General features: G+C 39.0%; 3 protein-coding genes across 10 annotated transcripts in view; all 3 read left to right on the forward strand.

Moving 5' to 3' along the window:
- The window catches only part of LOC135209880 (uncharacterized), a 6,587-nt gene extending 3,034 nt beyond the window's left edge, over positions 1-3,553 (forward strand). Inside the window, exons 3-5 of the mRNA XM_064242635.1 lie at positions 1,127-1,357; positions 2,431-2,652; positions 3,415-3,553. Of these exons, the coding sequence (XP_064098705.1) occupies positions 1,127-1,357; positions 2,431-2,565 (366 nt within the window). The 3' untranslated portion in view covers positions 2,566-2,652; positions 3,415-3,553. The remainder of the gene's footprint in view (positions 1-1,126; positions 1,358-2,430; positions 2,653-3,414) is intronic.
- On the forward strand, positions 3,447-9,778 carry LOC135209879 (uncharacterized). Its single transcript, XM_064242634.1, has 4 exons — positions 3,447-3,577; positions 4,487-4,585; positions 5,321-5,430; positions 8,060-9,778. The coding sequence occupies exons 2-4, from the start codon at positions 4,541-4,543 to the stop codon at positions 8,601-8,603; spliced, it is 699 nt and encodes a 232-aa protein (XP_064098704.1). The 5' UTR covers positions 3,447-3,577; positions 4,487-4,540; the 3' UTR covers positions 8,604-9,778.
- Positions 9,779-15,850: 6,072 nt separating this feature from the next.
- LOC135209637 (major facilitator superfamily domain-containing protein 8-like) overlaps positions 15,851-27,500 on the forward strand; it is a 53,950-nt gene continuing 42,300 nt past the window's right edge. The window contains exons 1-3 of one of the 8 annotated variants that reach the window (XM_064242356.1): positions 15,851-15,980; positions 18,706-19,077; positions 27,111-27,282. In XM_064242356.1, the coding sequence (XP_064098426.1) occupies positions 18,974-19,077; positions 27,111-27,282 (276 nt within the window). In that variant the 5' untranslated portion in view covers positions 15,851-15,980; positions 18,706-18,973. Of the gene's footprint in view, positions 16,147-18,705; positions 19,078-27,110; positions 27,283-27,500 lie in introns of all 8 variants that reach the window. The other 7 variants (XM_064242352.1, XM_064242353.1, XM_064242354.1 and 4 more) reach the window with 7 other exon arrangements.

Raw genomic sequence — 27,500 nt, forward strand, 5'->3', positions numbered from 1 at the left:
GGGGTCATTATCTAGGACTAATGTTTCGTGGGGGTCATTATCTAGGGACTAATTTTCGTTGGGGGTGATTAATCTAGGAATAATTTTGTTTCATGGGGGTCATTATTCTAGGACTAATGTTTCGTGGGGTAATTATCTAGGACTAATGGGGTTTCATGGGGGTATATTATCTAGGACTAAGTTTCGTGGGGGTCATATTATCTAGCGGACGAATGTTTCGGTTGGGGTCCATTAATCTAGGACTTAAAATCTTCCCCTTTGGGATCATTATCCTAGGACCTAATGTTTAGTGGGCTGGTCATTATTCTAGGACTAATGTTTCGTGGGTCATTATCTAGGAACTAATGTTTCGTGGGTTTCAATTATCTTAGGACTTAATTTCCTTGGAGTCATTATCTAGGACTAATAATTTTAGTTGGGGTCATTATCTAGGACAATGTTTCATGGGGTCATTAATCTAGGACTAACTGTTTCTATTAGGGGCGTCATTATCTAGGGACTTTAATTATTTCGTGGGGGTCATTATCAGGGAACTTAAATGTTTCCCATGGGGGTTCAAATTTATCTAAGGACCTAAATGTTTCGTGGGGTTATATCTAGGACTATGTTTCATGGGGTCATTATACTAGGACTTAATGTTTCGTGGGGGTACAATTATCTAGGACTAATGTTTCATGGGGGGTCATTTATCGTAGGACTAATGTTTTCGTGGGCGTCATTATCTAGGACTAATGTCTTCCATTGGGGTCATTATCTTAGGAACTAATGTTTTCGTAGGGCGGGGGTCATTATTCTAGGGACTAACTGTTCCTTTGGTGTCATTATCTAGGACTAAATGTTTCCGTGGGGTCATTTATCTAGGACTAATGTTTTGTGGGGGTCATTATCTAGGACTAACATTACTTGGGGGTCATTATCTAGGACTAATGTTTTGTGGGGGTCATTATCTAGGACTAATGTTTCTTGGGGGTCATTAATTTTATGATATTTACAGTCCTTTCCCTATGTTTTTACAGTCATCCCCAACGGACTTCGTACTAAACACCTCAAAGATGGATACATACCGCCCGTAAGTTAGGACTATATTAGCTTACTTAGCAAAATCTTTTTTCTCAATTCAATCCAGGGAAACTTCACGTGCACGAAGTTCGAGTGCATCGATCTGAATCTTCACTGCAACGCAGAATACGACTGCACTGACAACTCTGACGAAGTTTGCGACATCGTGAAGCCGTTGAACCAGTCATACAACAGGAATCAGCCATCTGAGCATAATATGCCTGTAGAATTGACGGTCTTCACGAAACTAGTCCACGACATAGACGTTTCGAAAGGCTTGGTCTGCGTGTGGCTCCAGGTAACTTGTAATAAGCCTTTTCAAGAGTTGGACTTCCAAGAGAGATAGGCGCTCCGAGAGATGCAGGCTTGTTCCGATGGGGTTGGGGGTGGGGGGTCGATTGTAAAAAAAAAAATTCTGGAAGTCCATATTTTCTGTGATTATCCTTTTCATTGAACTGTACTTACAAATTAATAAATAATCTTTTGTTTTCCTGGTAAGTTTTTTTTTTTTTAATTTTGTTATTAAACATTAACATCATTCTCTAGTAGTAGGAAATACGAGAGTGATAATAGGAATATGATACGTATAGGCAACCATATTTGCAAGTGATTTTAAGTGAAAATCGGGTAGACAGCATAGCCAATTTTTCTTCTTAATGCAATTAAAATCATATTTTCAAGTATTTCTTCTTGTATATACCTATATACGCAATGTCATTTATAGAAAAAAGGTCCTGTTTTGGGAAAAACGACCCCCCCCCCCCCACCCCACAAAAAAAGAACTAGGTACGGGCCTGAGATGGGGATAAAGATAATATACTGCTACCATATGAGGACGACTTGACCAGATGGATGGTCTATGTCGATGGATGTCGTAAAAAGATGGGCATTTATAAAACCGAGTGTTGTAAAACATGGACGTTCGTGAGGATGTTATAGGTAGATTTTTTCTTAAGTAATCTAATGATGGATGCCTGATTTGCCAATGCAAACTTTTATGGATTTCAAGCTTATCCTGAGCCATTTGTTTATGATGTTCGGAAATAGCAGCTCGGCTAATGATTTTGGCTTTTTTTTATTTATTTGTATCCATGGGCTGAGGAAAGAAAAACATCATTAAAAACCTTTATAACTTTGAGAATTATAATAAATAGTAACTGCAGTAGTTTAAATATCGCCACAATTCTTCAGTTTACCAAAAGAATGTCTAGTTAAATGAAAAGGAAGCGTGGTTTGGAAAAAAATCTATAGACTCATGACTTCGAAAACTCTAAAAGCATCGTTAGTGAGGTACGAGTCAGGGAGAGATACGGAGGCCATTTCGCCCATATCAACTCAGAAGTAACCTTATCTTTTACCACTCTACTCCAGCTGGAAACGATATGGCAGGATTCCAGACTGGAGTTCGTTCAGCTGAGGGATGACATGACGGACAACAAGATAAGCAACAGCAGTCACATATGGGAACCCAGATACACTCTGTCGAATGGCCTCTTCGACACATGAAATACCGGAAGAGGAAGAACGTCCGGTTCGACATTTACGCCCTCAAGGAGGGCAATATCACCACGGGCGTCGTTAGAGGCTTTGAGAGTGAGTACAGACTTTTTTTTAGTTTTCTGTACAAGAAAACGATTGAGATGGCTTCGTCAGTCCGTCTGAACTTTTTCTGTCCGCCCTCAGATCTTAAAAGCTACCGAGGATAGAGGGCTGCAAATTGGTATTTTGATCATCCACCCCCTGATCATCAAACACACCAAATTGCTGCCCTCTAGACTCAGTAGTTTAATTTTATTTAAGGTTAAATTAGCCATGACCCGCCCCCCACCAGCCTCGTTAGTTTTTAAAGGTTAAAGTTAGCCATGTTAGTGCGTCTGCTAACGCAACAACACAGGCCATCAGTGAGGCCGGCTGATAGTTTCATGGGCATTGGCTGAGGGTTTCATGCAATATATACCCCCTGTACAGAAAACTCTTCTCTGCAGGTCCTCCTCATTTTCAGTAGTAATCACCAGATCATCGGCGTTCAATTCCCACAGCTCTTCATTCCTGATCTATTCATAAGCAGGAATAACGTACACTTGTAATTATTGCCTAAAATATTTTTTTCTTTTTATTTATCCTGTTTCTGGACGTTATGTCCAGCGCGCAATGGTTCAAATTACTTGTAAATATCTACAGATATATACTGGCATAATGTGCACCTATAATTATTGTCTGAAAATTTTCTTTCCTTTTATTTATCTTGTGACTGAATTATGTCCAGCACGCAATGATTCGAACTACCTGTAAATATCTACAGATATATACAGGAATAATGTACACCTGTAATTATTGTCTCATTCTTTTTTACAGGTTACATTTACAGCAGTGAAAACGGAACACGTCTGTTCAGAACGGAGGACTTTATGATATCTACATCTGCAACTTCAGCCTAAGTTTCTTCCCATTTGATGTTCATCTTTGCACCATAGAAATTACCCTCCTCAACCAGGGCTCATTAAAAGCTTACTTCAAGGTCAGTTATGGATGCTCAATTAGCTGTTTTAAAAAATGTTTATGCTTGAACATTTGTAGTTTTCAGTAAAATAAAACTATTGACATGTCTATTTCTCTATTCGTTCGCACTTTTTCTGTCCGCCCTCAGATCTTAAAAGACACTGAGGCTAGAGGGCTGCAAATTGGTATATTAGGCATCCACCCTCCAATCATCAAATATACCAAACTGCAGCCCTCTAGCATCAGTAGTTTTATTTCATTCAAGGCTAAAGTTAGCCATGATTGTGGGTCTCGCACCTCTATAGATACCGACAACACAGGCCACCACCGGGCCGCGGTTAAGTTTCAGGGGCCATGGCTGAGAGTTTTATGCATTATTATATGCTGTAAGATAACTCGATTGCGACGAACTTTTTTTTAAAAACTAGTTTTCAATGTTACAGAGTTGCAAAACATCGAAGCTGTTTCAGAATTAATTCTTTACGATTGAGAGGTTGAAGATCAGAGTAATTCATAAGGTTGTTTTGTATAATTTGACTTATATCAGATTATACAAACTCTGAGGTACTTTCTAAAAACAAAAAAATTGGCAAGAGAATGGGCAGGAAAGCACGCAAGTTGAAAGTCTGTCATATGAGAGAGAGAGAGAGAGAGAGAGAGAGAGAGAGAGAGAGAGAGAGAGAGAGAGAGAGAGAGAGAATTTATTTATTAACAATTAAACCTTGCCATGACTCATCAAATTCTGTTTCCAAGCCTTCTTTTGTTCCGTATTATCTTCGCTATTTAAAATCGTTATTAATCTTCTCTATATTTACGAATCTAGCCATTAACTCTTAAAACGGTCAACCATTTATCCACGTTTTTAAAAATCGTATTTTAAGTCTATATGCCTTGAGAGAAGTCACGCTGTCATTTTTCACGTTTCCAGAAGAGAAACCAGCACTCACTCGAGAGCACTGTTGGCGCCTTCAGTGTTTCTGTTATGCAAATCACCAATAACACGAACGGCGATTCCTTTCACCTCAAGGTATGTTGAGGAGGACCAGGACACCACCATATTTCTATGCTTAACCCTGTCAGTCATTGCTGCTAAGCTTTCCTAATCATTTAGCTATGCTTTATCTCGGGAAACATGGCATATCTGTTGGAATATAGAATTCAGGCTAAAGGCCAAGCACTGGGACCTACGAAGTCATTCGGCGCTGAAAGAGAAACTGGCAGTAAGATGGTTTGAAAGGCGTGACAAGAGGAAAACCTCAAAGTAGTTGCCTTAAAAGTACTGCCTACAGTGCGTCGCTTGAGGTGCACTGACGGCACTACCCACCTACGGGGTTTAATATCTGTTGGTACTACTCATATACATAATTAATTTGATCATTTCCAGCTTAAACTCAAACAGGTTCTTTCACAAACTTCTCTTCCTCGTAGAAGGGTATTTCCGTCAGTGGACCTCATACGGTGCACTGTAGGCATTACTTAAGTGCAGCGTGCATTCGGCCCCTAGCTGCAACCCCTTTCGTTCCTTTTACTGTACCTCCTTTTATATTCTCTTTCTACCATCTTACTTTCCACCCTCTCCTATAGCACTTGATTCACAGTGCAACTGCTTTGAGGTTTTCCTCCTGTTACACCTCTCAAACCTTTCACTGTCCATTTCCATTTCAGCGCTGAATGACCTCATGTAGGTCCCAGTGCTTGTGGCCTTTGACCTAAATTCTACTCTATTCAGCTCAGTTCAGTTCAGCACAAACTTCTCTTCCAGTTCCTCGTCAGTCGCAATTTCGGAGCCTACGTCTTGACTACTTTCCTGCCAGTAATGATTCTCGGTTTGACGGGAGACCTTTCACACCTGTTCGAGTCGACGAATTTCTCGTGAGTTCGGACAAAGGCAGCATCAGCAGCAGCCACAGTTTCTCATTTTTTACTCCCTGTTCATAACGGCTGAATTTATAAGACGAAGCACTAGTTGGATTCAAAGTATCTGACCTAGGAATTCGAGGAGGACTTCGAAGAGCGCAGATATTTTAGGTATTTACTGAATAGTTGTTGATATTTCGTATAACTTTGTTTCTGGTTTGGATTTTTTTTACTGCAGTTGGCTTCCGAAAGCAAAACGTTATTTTATATTTACTCTCTCTCTCTCTCTCTCTCTCTCTCTCTCCCTCTCCCTTTTATATATATTATATATTTTTATATTATATATATAATATATATATATATATATATATATATATCATTCGAGCTACAAATGTCCTTTAATATCTAATTCGCTCTACCTCGGAATTAATATATTTTCATATATGTACCGAAGGGGAATTTTTAGTTGATAATAATTTCGTCCCTACATGGGATCGAACCACCGTCCAGTGGACGGGAACGAAATCAGGACGGCCTAGTGACGCTATCAAGTAGGCCAACAGAGAGGCTGTAAGGTTATATCGATTCTGGCCTTACAAATAATTATTCATTACAAGGCTACGTTGATCAAACGTTCAAATTGGCTAACATGGTAGAGGGGGTTTCATATCGATTCTAATTACGAAAACACCGAGTTTGACGGTGAATTTGTAAGGCCAGAATTGATATAAACTTATAGCCTCTCTGTTGGCCGACTTGATAACGTCACTAGGCCGTCCTGATTTCGTTCCCATCCACTGGACGGTGGTTCAATCCCATGAGAGGACGAAATTATTATCAACTAAGAATTCCCCTTCAGTACATATATAAAAATATATCAATTCCGAGCGAATTAGATATTAAAGGACATTTGTAGCTCGAATGATCTATATGAATCACAGTGATGTGATAATTATATATATATATATACATATATTATTAGGTTAACGTAAAACTATTATGATTTCTTTTGTTGATTTAAATCAGCCTTGTTTACCTTTTTTGTTTACTTTTAAGTTAAATTTTTGCTGAGTATGTTTACTCTTGTGTTTCCGTAAGTTAAGTGGCTTTACGATTGTTTCAGTGTTTTTGCGCCTCCTCCTCCTTTTTTGTGTATTAGTGAACTATCGTTTTAACGATTGTTATTCTTTTGCTTTGAGTGTTTATAAACACTGGGGAAGGTGATGAGTGGACATGGTCGACCGGTCAACGAGAGTTCGGGTCTTGACAAGCTCTCACCAGTACTGTTTCCTGTCGTAGCATATATTTTGATTTGGAGGACGACTTTGGATACTTGCCTTTTGGACCACGCACTTGGATATTTCGCTCACGGATTTTGGAAGACGCATATATACGTCTGTTGTGTGTGTGTCCCTGGATCACGGCTTTTTCTCGCGCAGGTGTTGTTGTCACCTGCGACCTTCACACTGCTGTTGAGAGTTTAGCAGACATTCTGTCATCTGCGACCGCTGTTTCTGCCCCTTTTCCCGTCTGAGGATTTTGACGGGAAAACCAGTGTCGTCGCTGTATCCCGGCACTGGATTCTGGATTTACCTGCCGTGTCATCCTCGTCCAGCTGTTATACGGGAGTGAGAGCTACTTGACTCGTGAGGTGGCTAGTAGGGAGTCTGTCGCCAGGTAAGACGTATTATCGTTCCTCTTGCATCGGGAAGTGTGTTGCCCTTCATACCTGGCGTACAGTATTTGCCCTTCCGTTAGCAGCTTGATGGACTGATCACGGCCCTGAGTTCAACTCCTCTTCTGGAATTTCACTGAGGTGAAATTATATATTTTTGCCAATTTTTCGTTATTTATAAGTATATATAGTATGTTTACATGTATATATTGTCATAGTTGATTGTATGTTGGTATTTAGTGGACTGAGTTCCACATTGTTTAGCTTGGGGTTATAGGTAGGAATATTAAGGTTTTCCTGTTTTCATCTCCTACTTCTTTCTATCTTATTATTATTAGGTTATTGGTGATTTTGGCCTAGCCTTATTTTGGATCCAACTTGTTATATATTAAGTATGTTTTCTCTCTTGAAATTTTCTCTTGAGAGGGTTTAGTGTAGTAGCTTTAGGTTATTTTGTGAGATCCAGAGAACCAGGTATTTGTTCTCTTGTTGATATATCTATATAATTAAGTGTATTTAATCTCGCAAGGTTTATTTAAGTGACTTTCTAGTTTGTAATAAATATTGTTAAGTTTTCTTGAGTTTCTTGTTTCCGTCCTTCCTTGTCATGAGGTACATATACTGACTGCAATCCTTGAAAATATAAAGACCTTAAAAGAACCTGTACTGCAACCTGGGAGGTTGTAACATATATATTATATATATATATATATATATATATATATATATATATATATATATATATATATATATATATATATATATGAGAGAGAGAGAGAGGATCACGTTTCGTAAGCCAACTAGTGAAAAAAGGCCAACCAGAAACAAAGTTATATGGAATATCAGCTATTCAGTAAATACCTAAAATATCTGCGTTCCTCAAAGCCCTCCTAGAATGAATATGTCTGTGCGGTGCGCGCATGCGCGAGTATGTGTACAATCATTAACAAAAACCCTCCTTGCCCTCAGGGACCGCGTCATGCTGACACTGACGGCCTTCATAGTAGCAGCGTCCCTGTTCGCTGCGGTATCTGGGACCAATTCGGGAACCACAGAAGTGAGAGCTCTCGACGTTTTCTTCTTCTACTATATCTTCCGCCTCTTCATGATCGTCGTCAGCCACACCTTGCAAGGAATCATGTTGAGGAAGGTTCACCAGCAGCCAACTGGTGACGAGAAACTGCTAGGGAAACATGCTCTCGCAGAAGTAGACCCGAAAGGGTACTTGAAGTCCGCCAAGTTTAGCGAAGAGTTAGATGATGCACCATCGACGCCAGTCTACATCCCGCTCAAAACAGCGGGCAAAGAAAAGCTACTCGGGCAAGCCTGGGCTATTCAGCCGACGACGGAGAAGAAGAGAGTGGAGGCGACACCAAGTCGCTTTTGGGAGAACACATTCGACAAGATTCTTTTAACTCTCGGCATCGTTTTAGACCTCGTCTTCTTGGGTTTGTTTGTCGCAGTGGTCATATTCGGAATGGCAGGTGTTCGGGAGAAATTTGATAACATGTAGAAGAGGGACCATCAGCAGCTTAAATCACCTGTACCCTGTGGTGGTAGTACTATCACCACAGTACATTCCTCCTGGCCACCCATTTGCGTAGGACTATCACCACAGTACCGAAGCACCTCTATTGTGATCCTATTAACTCATGATGTCCTTAATTGCCCAGATTAGTTCATCAACAACCGCTTCCACAAGCATTCCCAACCTTAAAGTACCACTTTTTTACAGTAGCATCATTCAGTGCTCTCTCTCCCCTCTTCTCTAAATTGAAACCAGTTCCTCCACAACCCAAGGGTTACATTCACTATAGACACCATATTCCCATTTGCATCTTTGTCCTCAGATCCCTTTGTTTTAAAAGCCTTTCCCTTTACATTTCCTTATCTGAAGAACAAGTGGTTATTCTTCTTTTTCTCTATAATATTATTCCTGTGTACCTTATCTATCCTGGAGTATGCCTGCACAGACTCAGCCTACAGCTACAGGTCGGCTCACCAGAAACTCTCCAGGTACCATGTTTGTGTTGTAATTATGGAGTTGATGCTGGAGAAGTGAAGACAGAGAAGTGTGTGTGTGTGTGTGTGTGTGTGTGTGTGTGTGTGTGTGTGTGTGTGTGTGTGTGTGTAGTACTACCTTACGAGCTACGTTACGGTTCTAATAAAAGAAAATCATATATAATCACCCAGAAATTTTAAAAAACTGGGCAAAGTGACATTCACCTATGAAGTTTAATAAATTGGCAGCAATATCTTCTATTGGAATGTCTGAAAAAGTAGAGAAAAATACAGATGGATTTCCTCCTAAAACTGCAAAATAAATAGATCAGCAGTAATGAGTATCTCTGAAAAAAAATAAAAAAAATAAAAAAAAGTCTTTTCGCCAACAAAAACAAACAGTAAACGGTGTAATAGCAAAGAAAACTCAATTCTAATAAATATGAAACATGAAACTATCAACTATGCACTGACGAACGTAAGCAGCATATGAGCTCAATAGACACTAAGGAATCGTATCCTACATACATGAGGTAGAACTTACAGGATCGTGGCCTGTCTGTCGTATCCAGTACGAAACACAATAATAATTGGTTACACCTATACATTTACGCACGATGCAGTGCTAGTGCAATAGCTCTGAACTGAACGTTATACCACGACGTTATATAACGTCTTGCACTTAGGTTAAGACCATGACAGTAACAGAAAACCAAGAGAATTCACACTACTGGAAAAGAGAAACGATTTCAAGTAGATGATAAATGATTTCAATGTGCTGTTCCACTTAACGTCCTAATAAGTGAGTTTATGTGATGATATTGCATATACCAATAAATATAAATTTGAATAACTTTGTTTTATTATTGTAAGCTCAAATATTCCATCAATAGTGCATGTAAAATAAAAATAAATATAATAAAAGTGACATTGAGGATTTTGTGACCCTTAAGAGCAACCATTTCTCGTATTTTGATCGGGCTCAGTTATATGTATTACACATTAAGGAGTGATAAACTTAATGATTAGCAGAACAAATGACTGTGGCTGACACAGGAAGTCCAGTGAAAACAAAACAAAATATGTTTTCCCTCATTTAACTGCCAGTGGAAAAGTTATTATGTTATCATTAATGCTTTAGAACGAGGAAACTTACTATGGATTTATACTTCAGACAAATAGAATGTAAGTACATGAAGTGGCAATGTGCTTGCAACTTGGAAGACAAAAGTTCAAATCCTCGTCGGTTATTACTGCAGTCTCCGATTGTAACTACATTTTCTTTGTATTTCGTCTTGATTTTCTATGAGATAATTTTGAACGTAAACTTAAGCTTTTTACAGTGGTTTTCTATATATTATATTCGTCATTCACAGGTTCTAGCACTGAGAGAGAGAGAGAGAGAGAGAGAGAGAGAGAGAGAGAGAGAGAGAGAGAGAGAGAGAGAGAGAGAGACATTACTGGTAACGAACGATTTAGAAATTTCTGGAAGTTAGTCCAATTTCGTCCATTGTGAGCCAATTTTGAAAGTGGGACCCAATTTTGGCCTTACAGTAATAGTAAGACCACTCACAAGAATTTAAACTCGTGCAATAATCATTTAACAGGGTAATAAATATTGACATATGAAGGAATAACAGAGAAAAATACTCCATTTAAAATGGGTAGAAGGCACATAGGCCAGCAAGGGGGGGTGGGGGGGGGGGGGTTTGTCTGTCTCTTCCAGGCTTCTAAAGTAAGGACATGAACAGGTTTCCATTAATAACTAAGGCTCCTAGACCAGTTTTATACTCATAATAAAGGTCGCCACATTCATTCAAGTATACATACGCAGATCTGTCTGCACAGTCGACCTGTGCATGCACACCTGAGCGTTAATGTGGACCACCTGCACAGTCTTTTCTCTCTCTCTCTCTCTCTCTCACACACACACACACACACACACACACATACTCAGTGCCAGTCTCTCTCTCTCTCTCTCTCTCTCTCTCTCTCTCTCTCTCTCTCTCTCTTTCTCACACAGTGCTAGAACCTGTGATTGACGAATATATAGAAAACCACGATAAAAAGCTTAAGTTTACGTTAAAAATTATCCCATAGAAAATGAGCACGCAATACAAAGAAACAGAAAGTGAGAAACTTTATTGCAATCTAAAAAGTTTTTATACCTAAATTAATGATTTATCAGTTAGTCATTTGTTCAGTAATTAATGTTCATGTCAAGTTGATATATATCTACAATTTTGCAGAACTTTACTAGAAAAATAGTGTCCTAAAGATTTTACCGAAGCCTATAAGAACGAGTATTTTCTTGGGCAGGTAAAATCAACAGACGATCATAGCAGATATATAAAAATAAAGAGTGGGGGGGGGGGGGGGGGAGGGAGAGAGAGGTGACTGCATATCCTAAATTAGTCGAAAAATCAAAAGGAAACAGATTCTGCTGATGACAAGGATAGTATCTTTATCCCTGGTTATAAAGTATGCATTCAAATTTCAGATAAAATTGTCTGGACATCTATAAAAAACAAAAAGAATGTTTTAGTTTTTCTATTTTCATAATATGCAAGTGCAATTGCTATGAGACATTTTTAAGTGCCAATCATCAACACATCATCTCTATGACATATCTGTGGATCTCAATCAAGCGGTGGATCCTTTTTTGGGAAGGGGGGGCGGGGACAGGTTACACTTAGAGAGAGAAAAAAAAAAACTCGAAATGGAAAATGTATTCGCGTAAGGTACATATAATGGTGGTCTGTTGTCTTTCAATAAAACAATAACTTGGCTACCAGTCTTACCTCATTTCCTTTCTATCCCATTTTTCTTTTTGGTTTCATTATCGAATCTTGATGGAACAGCTTCACACATTGTTTGTTTGTATGGTGTTTCAGCAACGGGACCAACGGTTTTACGTGACTTCCGAACCACGTCGAGAGTGAACTTCTATCACCAGAAAAACACATCTCTCACTCCTCAATGGAATGCCCGAGAATCGAACTCGCGGCCATCGAGGTGGCAGGCCAAGACCATACCGATCACGCCACTGAGGCGCTTCACACATTCTGATTAACTGTTTCTGTAATTGTCTTGTGCCTATCACCAGCTGATTTAAAAAGCTGTCAATCAATTATTCCTATTGGTATTGAAATCGATGGCCACGACTATATATAAAATGATGCCTACGACTATACAACGAACTCAAGAGGTGGCCATAAAGGTCCAAATCTGGTGTTAAACGAAACTTTCGAGCTTCCAAAGAAAGTTGGTTTCAACCCCCCACCGCAGACCCCACACTGCGTCAGTAACTGATCATGATACAGAGCCAGTGATTTTTCCATTACCCTGGGGGAGACTCGAATCAGTTGATTACATAACCGTCAAGTCATCAGCAAGGAAATGATTCAAGTGTAATAAGTATTCATTGCCATATCGCTTCCTCTTCGGCAACTTGAATATCAATATCGAACATAAAATAAATGTAGGCACAGAGCATCTGCATCTGTATGATTCACAAAGAAAGCTACTTTGTGATATAACTTCAATTGTCTTTTATTTTTATTTACTTTTTGTTTATCTTGATTAGCCAGGGAAGTCCTTGTCTGATCGTTCAACATCTTAAGCTTTACACATAAATCGATCACAAACCAATATCGAACTTTGAAATCTAAAAACGAAAACAAGTATAAAATGCGCCGAAGTTACTTCGACACAATCGAGTTTTCTGTACATCGTATAAACAAGGCCGAGGAAACTTCAACCACGGCCATGTGGTAGCCTGGCCTTAGCTATCGTTGCCAGACGCACGATTATGGATAACTTTGACCTTAGATAAAATCAAAACTACTGAGGCTAGAGGGCTGCAACTTGGTATGTTTGATGACTGGAGGGCGGGTGATCAACATACAAATTTGCAGCCCTCTAGCCTCAGTAGTTTTTAAGATCTGAGGGCGAACAGGAAAAGTGCGGAGAGAAAAAATATGTTTGGAGAACAAATAGATTTTTGTTTTGGATCATCATGCGCCCTCTTCAGTTTGGACTCACTAAAAACCAACTGTTTGGGTTCTATTTTCTCCACTGAACGGGGTGCATGACTCTTCGAATCTGTACTTATTCGTTGTTCTCCGATTTGTATTTCTAACGTTTATACATATGTATTTTTCGCTACAGTGACATCTATCTATTTTTATATTCACATTTATGTACTTTTCGTCATATGCACCACATAAAATTAAAAGAGTATCCACTATTGTTAAATAGTCCATAGTTTTGTAATGCATCTGAAGCACCGGTGTAATAAAAATAATAATTTTATGTATTTTTTAATCAGTGAACTACTCATGTAAGTGGACGAATCAAATAACAAGAAGAATGTCCTGAGGAGCTAAGTCTAAAACTATAGCGATGTTAAAAACAAAGTAGAAGATGTTATGGTAGAAGTGTCCTTGGAAATGCTGACTAGGGCAATGATGTAGCTAGAATATAGGATAGGGGATAGGGCAAAATATAGTCGAGGTTGCAGGGGGAATAATAACCTATTAGGGGCTAGATGTCCTTGAAGGGTTTGCCATACTAATTTAAAATATTCTAAGTGCGTTCTTAGTCATTCCGCGGTCAGCATAACGTACATAGATACCTCGCTCTGTCTAGCCTATACAGTTCCTTCCTGGGCTACGGTACTACTGTTTATACCATATACTCTGTTTTTTTTTATCTGTCCATCCGACTGTGGTGTTTTTGTATGGTAAACACTGCGTCCCGGGCTCTAGAATAGTTACATTCAGCTTACATTCAACATTATAATAATCCTATTTTCGAATATTAACGGTGTAATTCGCATACAGTAAATTATGAAACACTTTTCAGTTGCAAATGTACACCCAGATATCCTTTTATTCACCTAAAACTTACACATAGCGTAACTATCTAAAGCCCGGGACGCAGTGTTACCATACAAAAACACCACAGGCGGATGGACAGATGAAAAAAAAAGAGTCATAGTTATTTTCATGTTTCTTACAGATCTCTGACCTCCAGTCATAACTATAGAAAGGAGTTAATCTCATCTTTGTTTTCCATAAGAATGTCTGACAGATTTACATCCCCTCTGCAGTGCAATAACAAATGAATCGTACACCCTGGGGCTAATTGATGACGTGTAGTCGGAGCACGAGTCTTGTAACCGCAATCTTCTGCCAACTACTCTCAGGAACAAGCAAAAAATGGATCGAAGTTTCTTCGGCGCAATGGAGTTTTCTGTACGCCCACTTTCAGATAGATGGTTGACATCAAAGGAGACTTGAACCTCAGTATTGGCCTAAATTTGACTGGCTGAATACCGGGAGGTGCAACCCTCTGGTGCAATCCTATCGTGCAGGAGAAAGGTCTGCTATGAGATCCTGGTCATTATCAGCATCTCTTTCCGTTAAATTACGCATAATTTGAACATCACTGAATTGCACGGTTTGAGACACGCAATTTCATCCCATAGAGACTTTCTGAAAACGCAGAAGGGTAGCACGTACTAGCGGTGTATGTATATATATAATTTATATATCTAATAAGTGTCCCTGAGTTTTAAAATGCTGCAACATTTGCCATGATTTCTAAGAAACAAAGACTCACTCGATCAAGCGATTATGAGACACGGAAATAAATGCCTATCGTTCCCTAAACAAAAGCAATAAAGTTCGTTTCTGTGTTGGCTCATCCTGTAAGTGGATATAGCAGTAGGCCTACAACAGAAGATTCTTAAATCATCTACTTCCCATATTCACTTTCCACGAGAGAAGCCCTTATGCGGTCACTTCAAGAAATCATTAAGCTCTCAACGTCGCAGACTTTTAACAATTGATTAAAAAATCAACCACAAAAGGATTGAGAACAGTATCCGGACCGTCAGAGAAGACACAGGACCTCCGACGGTCCGACCGGGTATGGGGCGTCTCGTTGTCGGAAAGGGAGGACGACGAAGAAAGGGGGGGGGGGGGGGGGGGGGGGGGGGGGGGAGGAGGATGCTGACGTCACAGCGGTAGTTACTCACACTCACTCCGTTCTCCGGTCGTCGAAGTGCAGACGTGTACGTAGTTTTATGGAGTTCTGTCGTTCTTTGAACTATTGTGAATGGAGGCGATGGTGGAGGTTCAAGATGATCTGTGTTTATTGTGTTTGTTACTGGATATACTGACCTAATTACCAGCCACAAATATACATACTTCTTGCCTATCTCTCATGCGCACAAGATTTTCTTTTCTTTATCAACGGATCAAACCTCTTACTTTTTTTCTACGTGTTATGATGGAAATATTTCATTGTTACGTTACACACCACCATTTCTCCGTAACTTTGCTCCCAATTCTTAGTAATTTTACTTTCATTGTAGGAGCGGCTCCATAACAATTTCCCCCATTTCACTGCATTCGGCGCTGTTTGGTACCTACATCTTGTGGATAAAGTTTCCAAACAGCGTTTTCCGTAGTCCTATAATATCCAGCCGGTTACATTTGACTTCGCTTTGGCAGACGAATAATTTATCTTTTCTGAGACTTGCTGATGTTAAAGTAAAAAGCATGGATATCGGCGTGGTCTAAATTTGTTTCTCATCTTGACAGCATCTTCCTTTGCGTATAAATCAGTTATCAACGCTGGATTTCATAGCGACTCTCCGACAAAATGTGACGGATGGACTAACAGCAAACTAATTCGTATTAAAACAGAGAAGAAGCGAAAACCAGTGGAAAACTATAATCGGGAGAACACATCCGGGGCTCACGGGCTCACTCGGTGGAGCGCGTTCCTCTCAGCTGTACAACCGAGAGACTCGACAGCCTTGGCTTTGAGAGAGTCGCGGCGCAGCGAACTCGCCGTCACCGAAGGGCTGCCAGTCCCAGTTCGTTGTGGGGTGTCTCCTGACGTTAAGCACTTGTTGCTCTCTCTATGTCAGAGCTGTTCAAACAAAGAAACCTTTCCGTCGGTCTAGTTTTTACACCCGGCGAGGTTTGCTTTGCTAGTTTCTATTGCCGTGTGGTCGCGTCTGATGTGTTTTTGTGGTGAATGTGAGTTTTAAATGGCTCATCCTTATACTAGCCTCTTTCAGTGAACATGTCAGGAGATTGCTATGAAAAGTATGGTGTAGCGATCGAAGAGCTAACGCTAGGATGCTCTCGAAGATATTAATTTGACTGTAAAAAGCCTCGCCCTTTACAGAAGCGGTTTTGGAACTCTCGATCGTGTTCAAGGATGAAAGACAACTTATCCGAGTCACTGGCGTGAGTGAGACCCAGACTTCTTGTCAAGAGAAATGGACATTTCTCGGGTGAAGGTGAATTAGGCACAATTGGTTAGATGAACGAAAGAAACAGAGTGAAAATCTCTTATTCTAAAGGTCATCTGCAGATTATCAAAAGGTGAAGGACATTTTACACCAGGATTTGTAATCAACTGTGTGATCTATCGCTCCTATTATAACGTGCTCAGCAATTCTTTAGTGTTAAAGCGTTGCATAAATTACCCATGTGTAACCAAAAAGGTGTTTGTAAAGTTACTTATTATCTGAAAATTTTCACTATAGAGAATACCAGTGTTTATACATATAGGCCTACGTTTACTCTCATACTATATGACATATAGTCAAATACCTATTGTTCTTTTCTTTGGCTCATTGACTGACGTGCATGCTACTCAGCATCCCAGACTGAAAATTTCCTTGAGACAATCTGCAGTATGTATGAGGGGGGGGGGGGAGTTGGTGAGGCGGGGGAATATGGGGTGGGGGGAAGACGAGGTCATCAGCTGTTGCTAAGAGTGCCGCGACTAGACCCACCCAGTGCAAATTCAAGGTAAATGGAGGAATGTCACTTCGAGAAATGTGCTCCGAGCTTATTTTTAGAATAAGCACCGATAGGAGAGAGAGAGGGAGTTTCTAGTTGAAAATATCTAAGGAGAATTATTGTTAGTCTACAGAGAGAGAGAGAGAGTGAGAACGCAGAGAGATATTGCAGTAATTAACAAGAGTGAAATTTTCAAAACCCCTGGTTTTGTTTTCTTTGGAATTAGATATTAAGAAATCTTATGTGATTTTTAGTCCTGTTACTGGTAGAAAAGGAAATGAATGCCGTGTAAAAATACTGTATGCAATAGGACTTATGTAATATATGCAATATATTACATAACTAGATACAATGTAATACATTAGATACAGTTAGATAGGTAGACACGCGCACATAAACAGAAAGAGAGACTAAGAAATACAGTTTTGTGACTAGAATTGTCCTTTTGAATGGCAGTTTATTTTGCGCGAAACTTCACTCTGTATTCAGACGCAGATGCCTGCCATTCATACGAGTGAATAAGCGCCAGAGAAAGAGAGAGAGACTTTCTTGCATTCATATGCATTCCATGTATGTCTCTGTAAATGACACACGATGTGAGAGAGAGGTGAGAGAATATATGCATTCACTGCACGTCCGTTTGGAGGTCATTCTCTAACATAACGTTTAGGCTTCCGGCAGTCGACGAATCACATGACAAGAGAGAGAGAGAGAGAGAGAGAGAGAGAGAGAGAATCACAACATCTGTCCAAACAGCTGTTGCTTACGGAATGCCGAAGCCACCACCCAGACTTTGAAATATCCAGTAACGAACGTTTCTTTGGTCTTCCCACCAAACTCCCCCCCCCCCCTCCTCCCCCCCCCACCCCCCCCCATACCCTGGCGCCTACAGCCACCCTACCATCACATAGGCCAATACACCGTCACATCCTTCCCTTGTTTACAACCACTTCCTCCATTCTTTCCTTTCAGGATTTGCCAAATCCCTAATATAGAATCCTGTCTTTCCTTTCAGGATGTGCCAAATCCCTCGCATAGAACCCTGCTCTCTCTCTCTCTCTCTCTCTCTCTCTCTCTCTCTCTCTCCTATAAGACGAAAGCATTCCTTGGCTCCACTTGTTGCGAAGGATATTTTTAGCTGTGTGATTCATGGTCAGATTTACGCGCTTACGAAAAAAAAATGGTTGTTTATTTACGTGTAATTTTTCTCTTTGTGTGTGTGTGTGTGTGTTTGTGTGTGTGTGCGCGCGCTTCTGTATAAACTATATTTTCTTCTGGAGTTCTTGTAAATCTTTTGTTAAGGAGATTGCATTTTACACTTTTGCTGTTCCTTTTACATTCTTGCGCCAGAGAGAGAGAGAGAGAGAGAAATATTCAAGTCGATCAAGTGCCTCGCATTCCCAGCATTTGTGTGAAACAAGTAGAATTGTTCAGGGCATGTAACGTTGAAAAATAAAACATGATAAAAATACTGTTGAGTTGACCTTGAATTGTGAAAGAAATCACAGGGTATTAATACATGTTCACACTCAGCCAAGTGTTATGATGTTTTTTTTAGCTATTGATATTATTTTCATGTGAGTAGCTTGTTCTGAGATCGTGCTTATGAAGTGTTCAAAGTCTTACATTGTACTTTGACGTGGACTGAGGATTAGTTTTGGTTTTATATAACTTATTTGCTCGACATTCCCTAACAAACAGATACTTTTTAAATATAGCTCGACGGTTATCGGTGATATTTTCGATTTATACGAATATTGTCATTGTATTGATTGACTATTTCAGCAGTGCTGCAGGAAATGTGAAATATAAATTAGACGTTACGTAATCTGACTATGATTGAAGAGAACGAACTGAAAAAAGGAGATAAAAATGAAAACTATAATTTTTTTACAATAATATCGAATACTTGCCCCAATTTTGAACAACAAGCTACGAAGGCGAGATCATGACAAAAACTTTACGTTACTGGAAGTGAAGATCATACTAGGATAACTTTGTAGCCCCGTCATTTAGCCTTATAATATATAAGCGTCCCACGTCCAATGACAAGATGCATGCTAAGGATAATAACGTCACTATGGAAACTACGGAAGGGGCTGAAGATATCCTGCTGAAGCCCACAGGAGAGGCCATCCCTGTCGCGGCTACAAATGGGTGAGTTTATTGTTATTACTGTTATATATACAGAAGGGTCTTTGCAGCGTCCCTTCGGCCCTATAGCTGCAACCTCCATCATGTCTTTTACTGTACCTCCGTTCATATTATCTTTCTTCCGTCTGACTTTCCACCCTCTCCACCTTTCATGCCTTCTAACTGTCAATTCCCCTTTCAGCGCTGAATGACCTCAAAGGTTCCAGTGTTTGGCCTTTGGCCAAAATTTTACATTCAATTCAACTCTATGACAGTATAACGTATGTATTGCATATCCAGTATCTAGTGTCCAGTGTATGATTTATGACAAATCCCGTTTATTTCTTAATGCATATATATGTAGTCTAGTGTCCAAGTGTATGATTCATGACAAATCCCATTTATTTCTGAATGTAAATGTAGATGGCTCGTGTCCCGGATATCCATTAAAATATTTCTAAACTATATTACATAAAAATGATTTTCTTCTGCAAACGAGCGTCCTTCTAAAAAAAAAATGTTAGCAGGTAGATGGAAACCCACAGAATGTTTTATACGTTTTGGCCATTTTTCTGAATAGTTTTACAGTTGTATCGGACGACTCAGCAGTTTTCAAATTTCTGGCTGGTCCAAATCGAGAGGTTTCAGGCGGACTAAAGTGTCTTCCATGCTGCCTAAAATGGTTGGGGTTTTTACGATTTTGAGTTATGTTTGCCTAGAACGTCCAAATACTAGACCCAGTGTACTCTACAATATTCTGAAGAAATAAGTATGCAAGTAAAGGTAGATTTTAAATGGTTACCCCTTTTATACTTCCATTACTTTTTATTCTCTCTTTCCTCCTCTTGACTGGTTGTTATAGTACTCGATCTTGTTAACTGCTATGTAACATGATTCCTCCGCCCTACATCTCTCTCTCTCTCTCTCTCTCTCTCTCTCTCTCTCTCTCTCTCTCGTCCGGGCAGCCATGAATATCATGGTTGTTATTCATTAACCGATAATTCACACATAAGGAAGATTCTTCCTGCCAGTAGCCTCTCAATTCACGTTATTCAATTTTGTTCACACGCGCTCGCTCGAAGATCGATCGAGCAACAATCGCACACTGAACTCCGATAAGTATATTTGCTGGCACGAACGTTACCAGACTGCGTGACATTTTAACGTTTCATTAACTTTATATTGTGCATGCAATGATGACGGGGTAGGCAAAGGTTGGAAAAATAGCGTACGGGCCTGCTCCATTTAATGCCTAAATCGTATTATTCCATTACATTCATGCGTCCTCGGTATTCGTAGCCTGCAATGATTCCGTAAGTTCATTCACCTCTCTCTCTCTCTCTCTCTCTCTCTCTCTCTCTCTCTCTCTCTCTCTCAGCTAGATGACAGGCTCGATTTTTTTTTGTCATCAAGCAAGCTATAAAGGCATGATGCTGAATATACGTTAAGGTTATTAGGTTTTGGTCAGCACGATGAGCCATTTCTTGCCTCGTTTCTAAATGCTCCAGGACTTCTGTAAAAAAAATTTTGCTTCTGTGTTTCCTCGTCACTGGTCAGGCGTAGCAAAAAAAGAAAAATAAGTAAAATATGCGCAACCGACTTTTCTGTACAGCTTATAATGAAGGCTACCGAAAATATATAGGTTTAGCTTTCAGTGGTCTCGGTATAATGTTGTATGAGCCACGGCCCATGAAGCTCTCAGCCGGCCAGAAGCAAGATTGGCTAACTTTACCCTTAAATAAAAAAAAAATACTGAGGCTAGAGGGCTGCAATTTGATATGTTTGATCATTGGAGGGTGGATGATCAACATACCAATTTGCAGCCATCTAGCCTCAGTAGTTTTCAAGGGCAGACAGAGAATGTGTGGACAGAAAAATGTGGACGGATAGACAAAGCCGGCCCAATAGATTTTTTTCTTTCTTTTTTCAGAAAACTTAAAAGCTGTATTCGTAATTCGTTCTGTGTCTTATGAAAGATTTGTAGCAATGATATACAAGACATATTAAACCTAGTCTTAACAATATGTGCCTCCTCTACGGTGGGTTTTACTATAACACGATCAACTTCAACCAACATCGTGGAAATAACATGACATCTAGTCTTGACAATAGAACTTTCGTGTTGACAAAGTCAGCCACTGGTGGTTTGGAGCTACTGGTACAATTGGCGGCCTGAAGTAAAAGTTCTTTTGTGGTTCAGAATATATTTTATTTACCGTGCGGGTTTATCTACTCTTAGGACCAGACTCCTTTGATATTATTTGTACTTTCTTCTTTTTAAGTTGCCTGTGAAAGAGAACTATTGAGATGGCTATTCGTCCGTCCGTCAGTACTTTTGCTGTCCGCCCTCAGATACTGGAAACTACTGATGCTAGAGGGCTGCAAATTGGTATGTTGATCATCCACCCTCCAATCATCAAACATACCAAATTGCAGCCCTCTAGCCTCGGCAGTTTTTAAGATCTGGGGGCGGACAGGAAAAGTACGGAAGGACAGACAAAGCCAGGACAATAGTTTTCTTTTACAGATAACTAAATAAAAAAAAAAATGAAATTCACAAGATTTTACAGCAGAATCTCCCTCGCTGATAAACTAAAGGTTCGACCCTCACACGGAGCACTGTCTGCATTATTAAAGGCTGTTGGCAGAGTAGCTTCGGCTCCTAGCTGCACCCACTTTTTATCCTTTTACTTGACCTCCATTCGGCTTCCTTTCTTCAACCTTTCTGTCCAACCATTCCAACTCCCTCTTTTCACCGTCTTCAGCATTGAATGGTTGAAAGTGCCCCAATGCTTGACTGTAAGAACCCCAGTGCTTGGTTGAAAGCACCTACTATGCATTTCTTGGCCGTGTCCAATTGATTTTCGTTGATAAAATCTTTCCAAAGCATCGGATATGGATCATATTTTAGAAATAACTATTTGAAGCCACGGCCTAATTGGCAAAAATATGCAGTGATGTCTAATGTTGATAATTAAGGCACTTATCGGAGTAAATCACAGAAATTTCAAGGGAAACTTAGCGAAATTTAGTAAGCACCCAGAGGGAGGCTAGTGAAACGTCATTACTGAAGGCCCTCCCACTCATTTATACTTTAAGAATGAAGACTCAGATGTTGGTAGTAGTAGTAGTAGTAGTAGTATATGGGATTCTTGTTTTGTTTCACACACACAAACACCTACCCTACTCTCTCTCATCTTTCCGATGAATTATGTGTTTTAAGTAAAGTACAATAAAAGAGTGGGCATAAAATGAGAATATTAATTCTGTAATACAGTTCCTTTGACGCAAATCACGTTTCCTTTTAACTTGAAATATACACCAAGTCTTACACACTCTCTGTGAAAACCATTGTTACCCTGGAGTTTCTGTTGATTCATATTGTCTCAAAAGTTCCGGTTTACGTCTACCTGCTTAGTCCTGCTAAATGAATGTAACATAACTCAAATGTTCTAACCTTAACTTCCTTAATGCATGATCAGTCACATAATAAATCCTAAGTATTTAGTATATCACACAACTCTCCATTTATTATTCTGTGCTTGAAACTGACGCTAATGTTGTTGTAGGGTTGTTGAGTGTTATCATGAGCCTATGTATTCCAGGTTTTATCTATGTTTATTTTTTTATGAATTTGAAGATATATACTGCAAAATCACGCAAAACGAAAGCACTCTGGCCGCCACGAGGACATAGATGAAACAGCAGTGACGTATAATCTGGCTTTGCCCTGACGTCGGCAACTCGGCGATGTTTACTATTATGCAAGTTACCAGGTATATCGGGCCAAAACATCTTACCAAACACCTAAACTATCGTATTTTCATTTCAATATGATTGTGTATCACCAGTTCCAAAAGTTTTGCATAACTAATCAAGAAAATGTAAATAGAATTGGGTTATAATTGCTATGTATTCCTATAGTCAACGTAAAATTGTACAATGCAAATAGTAATATTGCAATATGTATATTTACCAAATTCCTTTGCTATAATGTTGTCATATTTATACAATATACCAAATTCTTATTCTTTACCCGTGGTATCACTAATGAAAACCGTAATATTATCGTAATTCTCAACAATTCTCAACAAGAGGGTCAAATATTTGTTTCCACGATCATTGTCTCACTACTGGGAACACTGTTATTACGCCTGATGTCATACTTTACGTCACAAGTAGCCTCCCTCTGGGTGCTTACTAAATTTAGCTAAGTTTCCCTTGAAATTTCTGTGATTTACTCCGATAGGTGCCTTAATTATCAACATTAGACATCACTGCATATTTTTGCCAATTAGGCCGTGGCTTCAAATACCTATTTCCAAAATGTGACCCATATCCGATGTTTTGGTAGAATTTTATCAACGAAAATCAATTGGACACGGCCCTGAAATGCATAGTAAATGCTTGGATGACAGTGCCCCAGTGGTTGGCTGAAAGCACCCCAGTATTTGAATGCAAGCACCCCAATCCTTGGCTGAAAGTCCCCCAGTGCTTGACTGTAAGCACCCAAGTGCTTGGCTGAAAGCACCCTAGTTCTTGGCTGAAAGCACCCAGTGCTTGGCTGAGAGCACTCGAGTGTTTGATTGCAAGCATCACAGTACTTGGCGGAAAGTACCTTAGTGTTTGGCTGAAAGTGCCCCAGTACTTGGCTCCATAGCAAATTTTAATAAATCCAAAAGAATAAGGGCCCCCTAGAGCCGTCATCCTGCAGATAGCAGAAAGACGTGCCTCCTCGCTCGTCGACGGTTTCAGTGGAAGCAAAGGACAAAAGGACGCTTTGTACTGATGTGTCAGATCCTTCGCCATGACCAATCTGCTTATAATTGCTTGGTCCGAGTGACCCCTTGCGCATTTGCGGGCAGTTCCGGCGTATCAGTAAAGGTTTTGATTGATATGTGCAAAGCAAGTTTGTAGATGTCGTTATTTGTCACATGAACATGTGTTTTGTATGATAATTATATATATATATATATATATATATATATATATATATATATATACATACACACACACACACGCACTCACTCTGTGCACCTGTACATGTACAGAATTTATACAAGTGCACTGACACGAGCTGTGAATATTGACTATACGAATAAAATACAAATAACGCTCGTATCAGTTCTATTTTCCCTCAAATACGAAACAAAAACACGAGAGATGTGTGATCTGAGCTGAGCAGCGTGATTCATATGAGAGAGAGAGAGAGAGAGAGAGAGAGAGAGAGAAGAGAGAGAGAGACATAAGGAAACCATGACGTGGCGAAGTTTGTCGAGTCATTGACATTTTAGCGCGAACTTGCGAAGGCAAGCCAGCAGCAGCAGTCTGTCACAACTCGCAACTGATGACGAAACGTGAACGCACGTGACGTCAGCATCCGTAGGGTCTGTGAGCCAGTGATGCCAACCCCTCTAATCCTACGCCCCCTACAGGAGACGAGAAATTACCCTACATAACTGAAAATGACCCAATAAAATTCCGCGGCTATGATAATAAATAAATCTTTGGATTATGTTTATATGCAATATCATGAATACTAATAAGCATATTGATCTAAACCTACCTTGTTACAATTACCCTACACTTGAAAATATTGCCATGCTGTCTAAGATTTCGCCCAGATTACCCTACGCGTAGGGCAATTACCCTACAGTTGGCAACACTGCTGTGAGCTCCAGCACAATAGGCAGTCGCCTGGTAATGCCGAGTCGCTCGCTGGTGGGTAAGGAGGGGGGGGGGGGGGGAGCTATTCAACTGATACGTGTCATTTTATAAGCAATCTTCATAAAACATAAAATTCTTCGCTTTACATTAGATTCTTGACCAGTACCATAATAATGCGTATATATTTGTCATCACAGGACAGGCATATTTTTAAATATGGTAATATTTCATATTTATTTGAGTATTTAATGGACTTAGAAATTACCTCTTAGAGAGACTATATGGACTGAAATGCGGATATTTAAATATCCTTTTATATATAAATACAAAAATGAAATCAAATCTAAAATACTAATAAGTAGTGGCGAAGATTTAAGATTTATACATTAGAGAAGTCTCCAGGACCCTGAAAACATTCATTCAACTCGAATGTCTTTCAGGTTTTTCACTAGTAATTAAAAATCCGTATACAGCAAGACCATGAGTTGAATGGAGACGTGCTTTCACTCACGATAACTCGCTCACTCATTTTCTTTTCCTTATCCATTACATGTGAGGCGTTGATTGCCTGTCATATTCAGTGGGCTGCGACATGAACTGGATATCTGTTTGTTTAAATATTTCCATTTTATTTGCCCATATATATATATATATATATATATATATATATATATATATATATAAACGTGTTTGATTTTAAATCACAAAAAAGGTAAAAACGTGATGATTATGCTACGAACAAAGTTACAGCCATGAATGAAAAGTGAAACGGTTGAGATACTAGGTACTTCAGATATATATATATATACATATATATATATATATATATATAATATATATATATATATATATATATATATATATATATATATATATAAGATCCGCAGTGAAATTAGTTATAAAATGTCTAGATTTAAAAATCTTACAGCTCTCGTCCACAATAGTTAGTGAACAAGTCCACTGTAGTGGGACGAAAGCTCGTAAGCTTTTGTATACACACACACACACACACATATATATATATTCCTTTTTAGTAAACTAGAAATTGTATAACATGTATTTCATTGTGTACCTAACCTCATATATCATATATATACATATATATAATATATATATATATATATATATATATACACACACACACACACCATAATATATATATTATGTATATATATATATATATATATATACACACACACACACTCACATATTTTTATAATATATATATATATATATATATAGATATATATATGTTATGTATATCACAGCACGGAATCTTAATACGTAAAACATTTTCAGCCATTATACTAAGCATATGATTTTTAATTCATTTAGCATTGCGCAAAAACTGACGGAAATTTTGCTACTGAGTAAATAGATAGGATTCATGTTTTCTTTTTGTGAAGAGACCATGAACATTGTATATTTTGTGTATATACAACGCCGACATGCAACTGCATTTATAGCGATGCAACGTAACTATTTTGAAATATTTTGTAATTTTGACGTAGTGTTGAATGTCAATGTTTGTCACGGTGTCTTGGCCCAGACCTGTCAATTTAAACTAAACAAAAATTCAATGATTTTGCTTATAATTTCATAAATTATGTTACTATTGACTCTGCTTGTTAAATAAAAATAAATTCTATGACTAGTGACTGCTTACAATTTATTTTTTTCTTGTCTAGAAAATTCTATGACTAATGACTGCTTACAATTTTTTTTATTTAGAAAATTTTATGAATAATCACTGCTTACAATTAATTTTTTTTTTTTTTAGAAAATTCTATGACAAATGACTGCTTACATTTTTTTTTTTATATTTAGGAAATTCTATGAATAATGACTGCTTACAATTTTTTTTTATTTAGGAAAAATTTATGAATATACTGTTAATTTTTTTTTTTTTTAGAAAATTTTCTTTATATGTTTATTTTTTTATTTTATTTAGAAAATTCTATGAATAATGACTGTTTACAATTTATTTTTATTTTATTTAGTAAATTCTATGAATAATGACTGCTTATCACAGTGTCACACAGTCGCTCTTGACCGAGACTTCCTGTATATATGACTTTTTTTATTTTCATAGCGATGCGTCATCATCACACTGTCAAAGCCTCATTACCCCTTTTAATGATGAACTAAGCAGGATATCTTTCCTATTCCCGTTTTCTTTTCGTGACGATTTAATTAAATTTCTCCCGTTTTCTCTCGTTTTTTATTTTTTTTAATTTTTGCCTCACAGGGACGGAGCGGCGGTTCCTAAGCCGGAGGAGAATGGAACTCCGATACTGTTGGAGACGTTGGAGGAGAAGAAACTCTTCCCTTTTTTAATTTCATGACGTTTTGATTGAACTTTGTCTCCCGTTTTCTTTTCTGATTCCCAGGGACGGAGCGGCGGTTCCTATGCTGGAGGAGAATGGAACTCTAACATTGTTGGAGACGTTGGAGGAGAAGAGAGCGAGGCGTCGGTCGCACTACGTCGTCTACTTCACCACCTTCATCGGTTCTGTGGGTTTCTCCATCGTCCTGACAGGTGTCTGGCCTTACCTGCAACAGGTGTGTTTGATTGATTAGGTTTTGACCTCGCATTTGAACTACCATAGTAGACTTACATCAGCCGTGCATTTGATGTCTAGGCCAGTCCCTTACGACGCTTCTGATTGGCTGTTGATAAGCCAATCACAGGGCTGGGAACAGTCACTCTCTATCGAGAGTTCACGTGTGTAGGATGTATGTTACATCTCTTTTGAGGTATACGTCTCTCAGTGGAGGTG

The sequence above is a fragment of the Macrobrachium nipponense genome, chromosome 38 (assembly GCF_015104395.2).
Source record: "Macrobrachium nipponense isolate FS-2020 chromosome 38, ASM1510439v2, whole genome shotgun sequence".
NCBI lineage: Eukaryota > Metazoa > Arthropoda > Malacostraca > Decapoda > Palaemonidae > Macrobrachium > Macrobrachium nipponense.

What these genes read in the sequence shown, in the direction of transcription:
- LOC135209879 (XM_064242634.1), top strand. Translation starts at nt 4,541, where the DNA reads ATGCAAATCACCAATAACACGAACGGCGATTCCTTTCACCTCAAG. An exon ending in GCGATTCCTTTCACCTCAAG is followed by an intron (nt 4,586 to 5,320) that starts GTATGTTGAGGA and finishes CTTCTCTTCCAG; the next exon opens with TTCCTCGTCAGTCGCAATTT. An exon ending in TTCGAGTCGACGAATTTCTC is followed by an intron (nt 5,431 to 8,059) that starts GTGAGTTCGGAC and finishes CCTTGCCCTCAG; the next exon opens with GGACCGCGTCATGCTGACAC.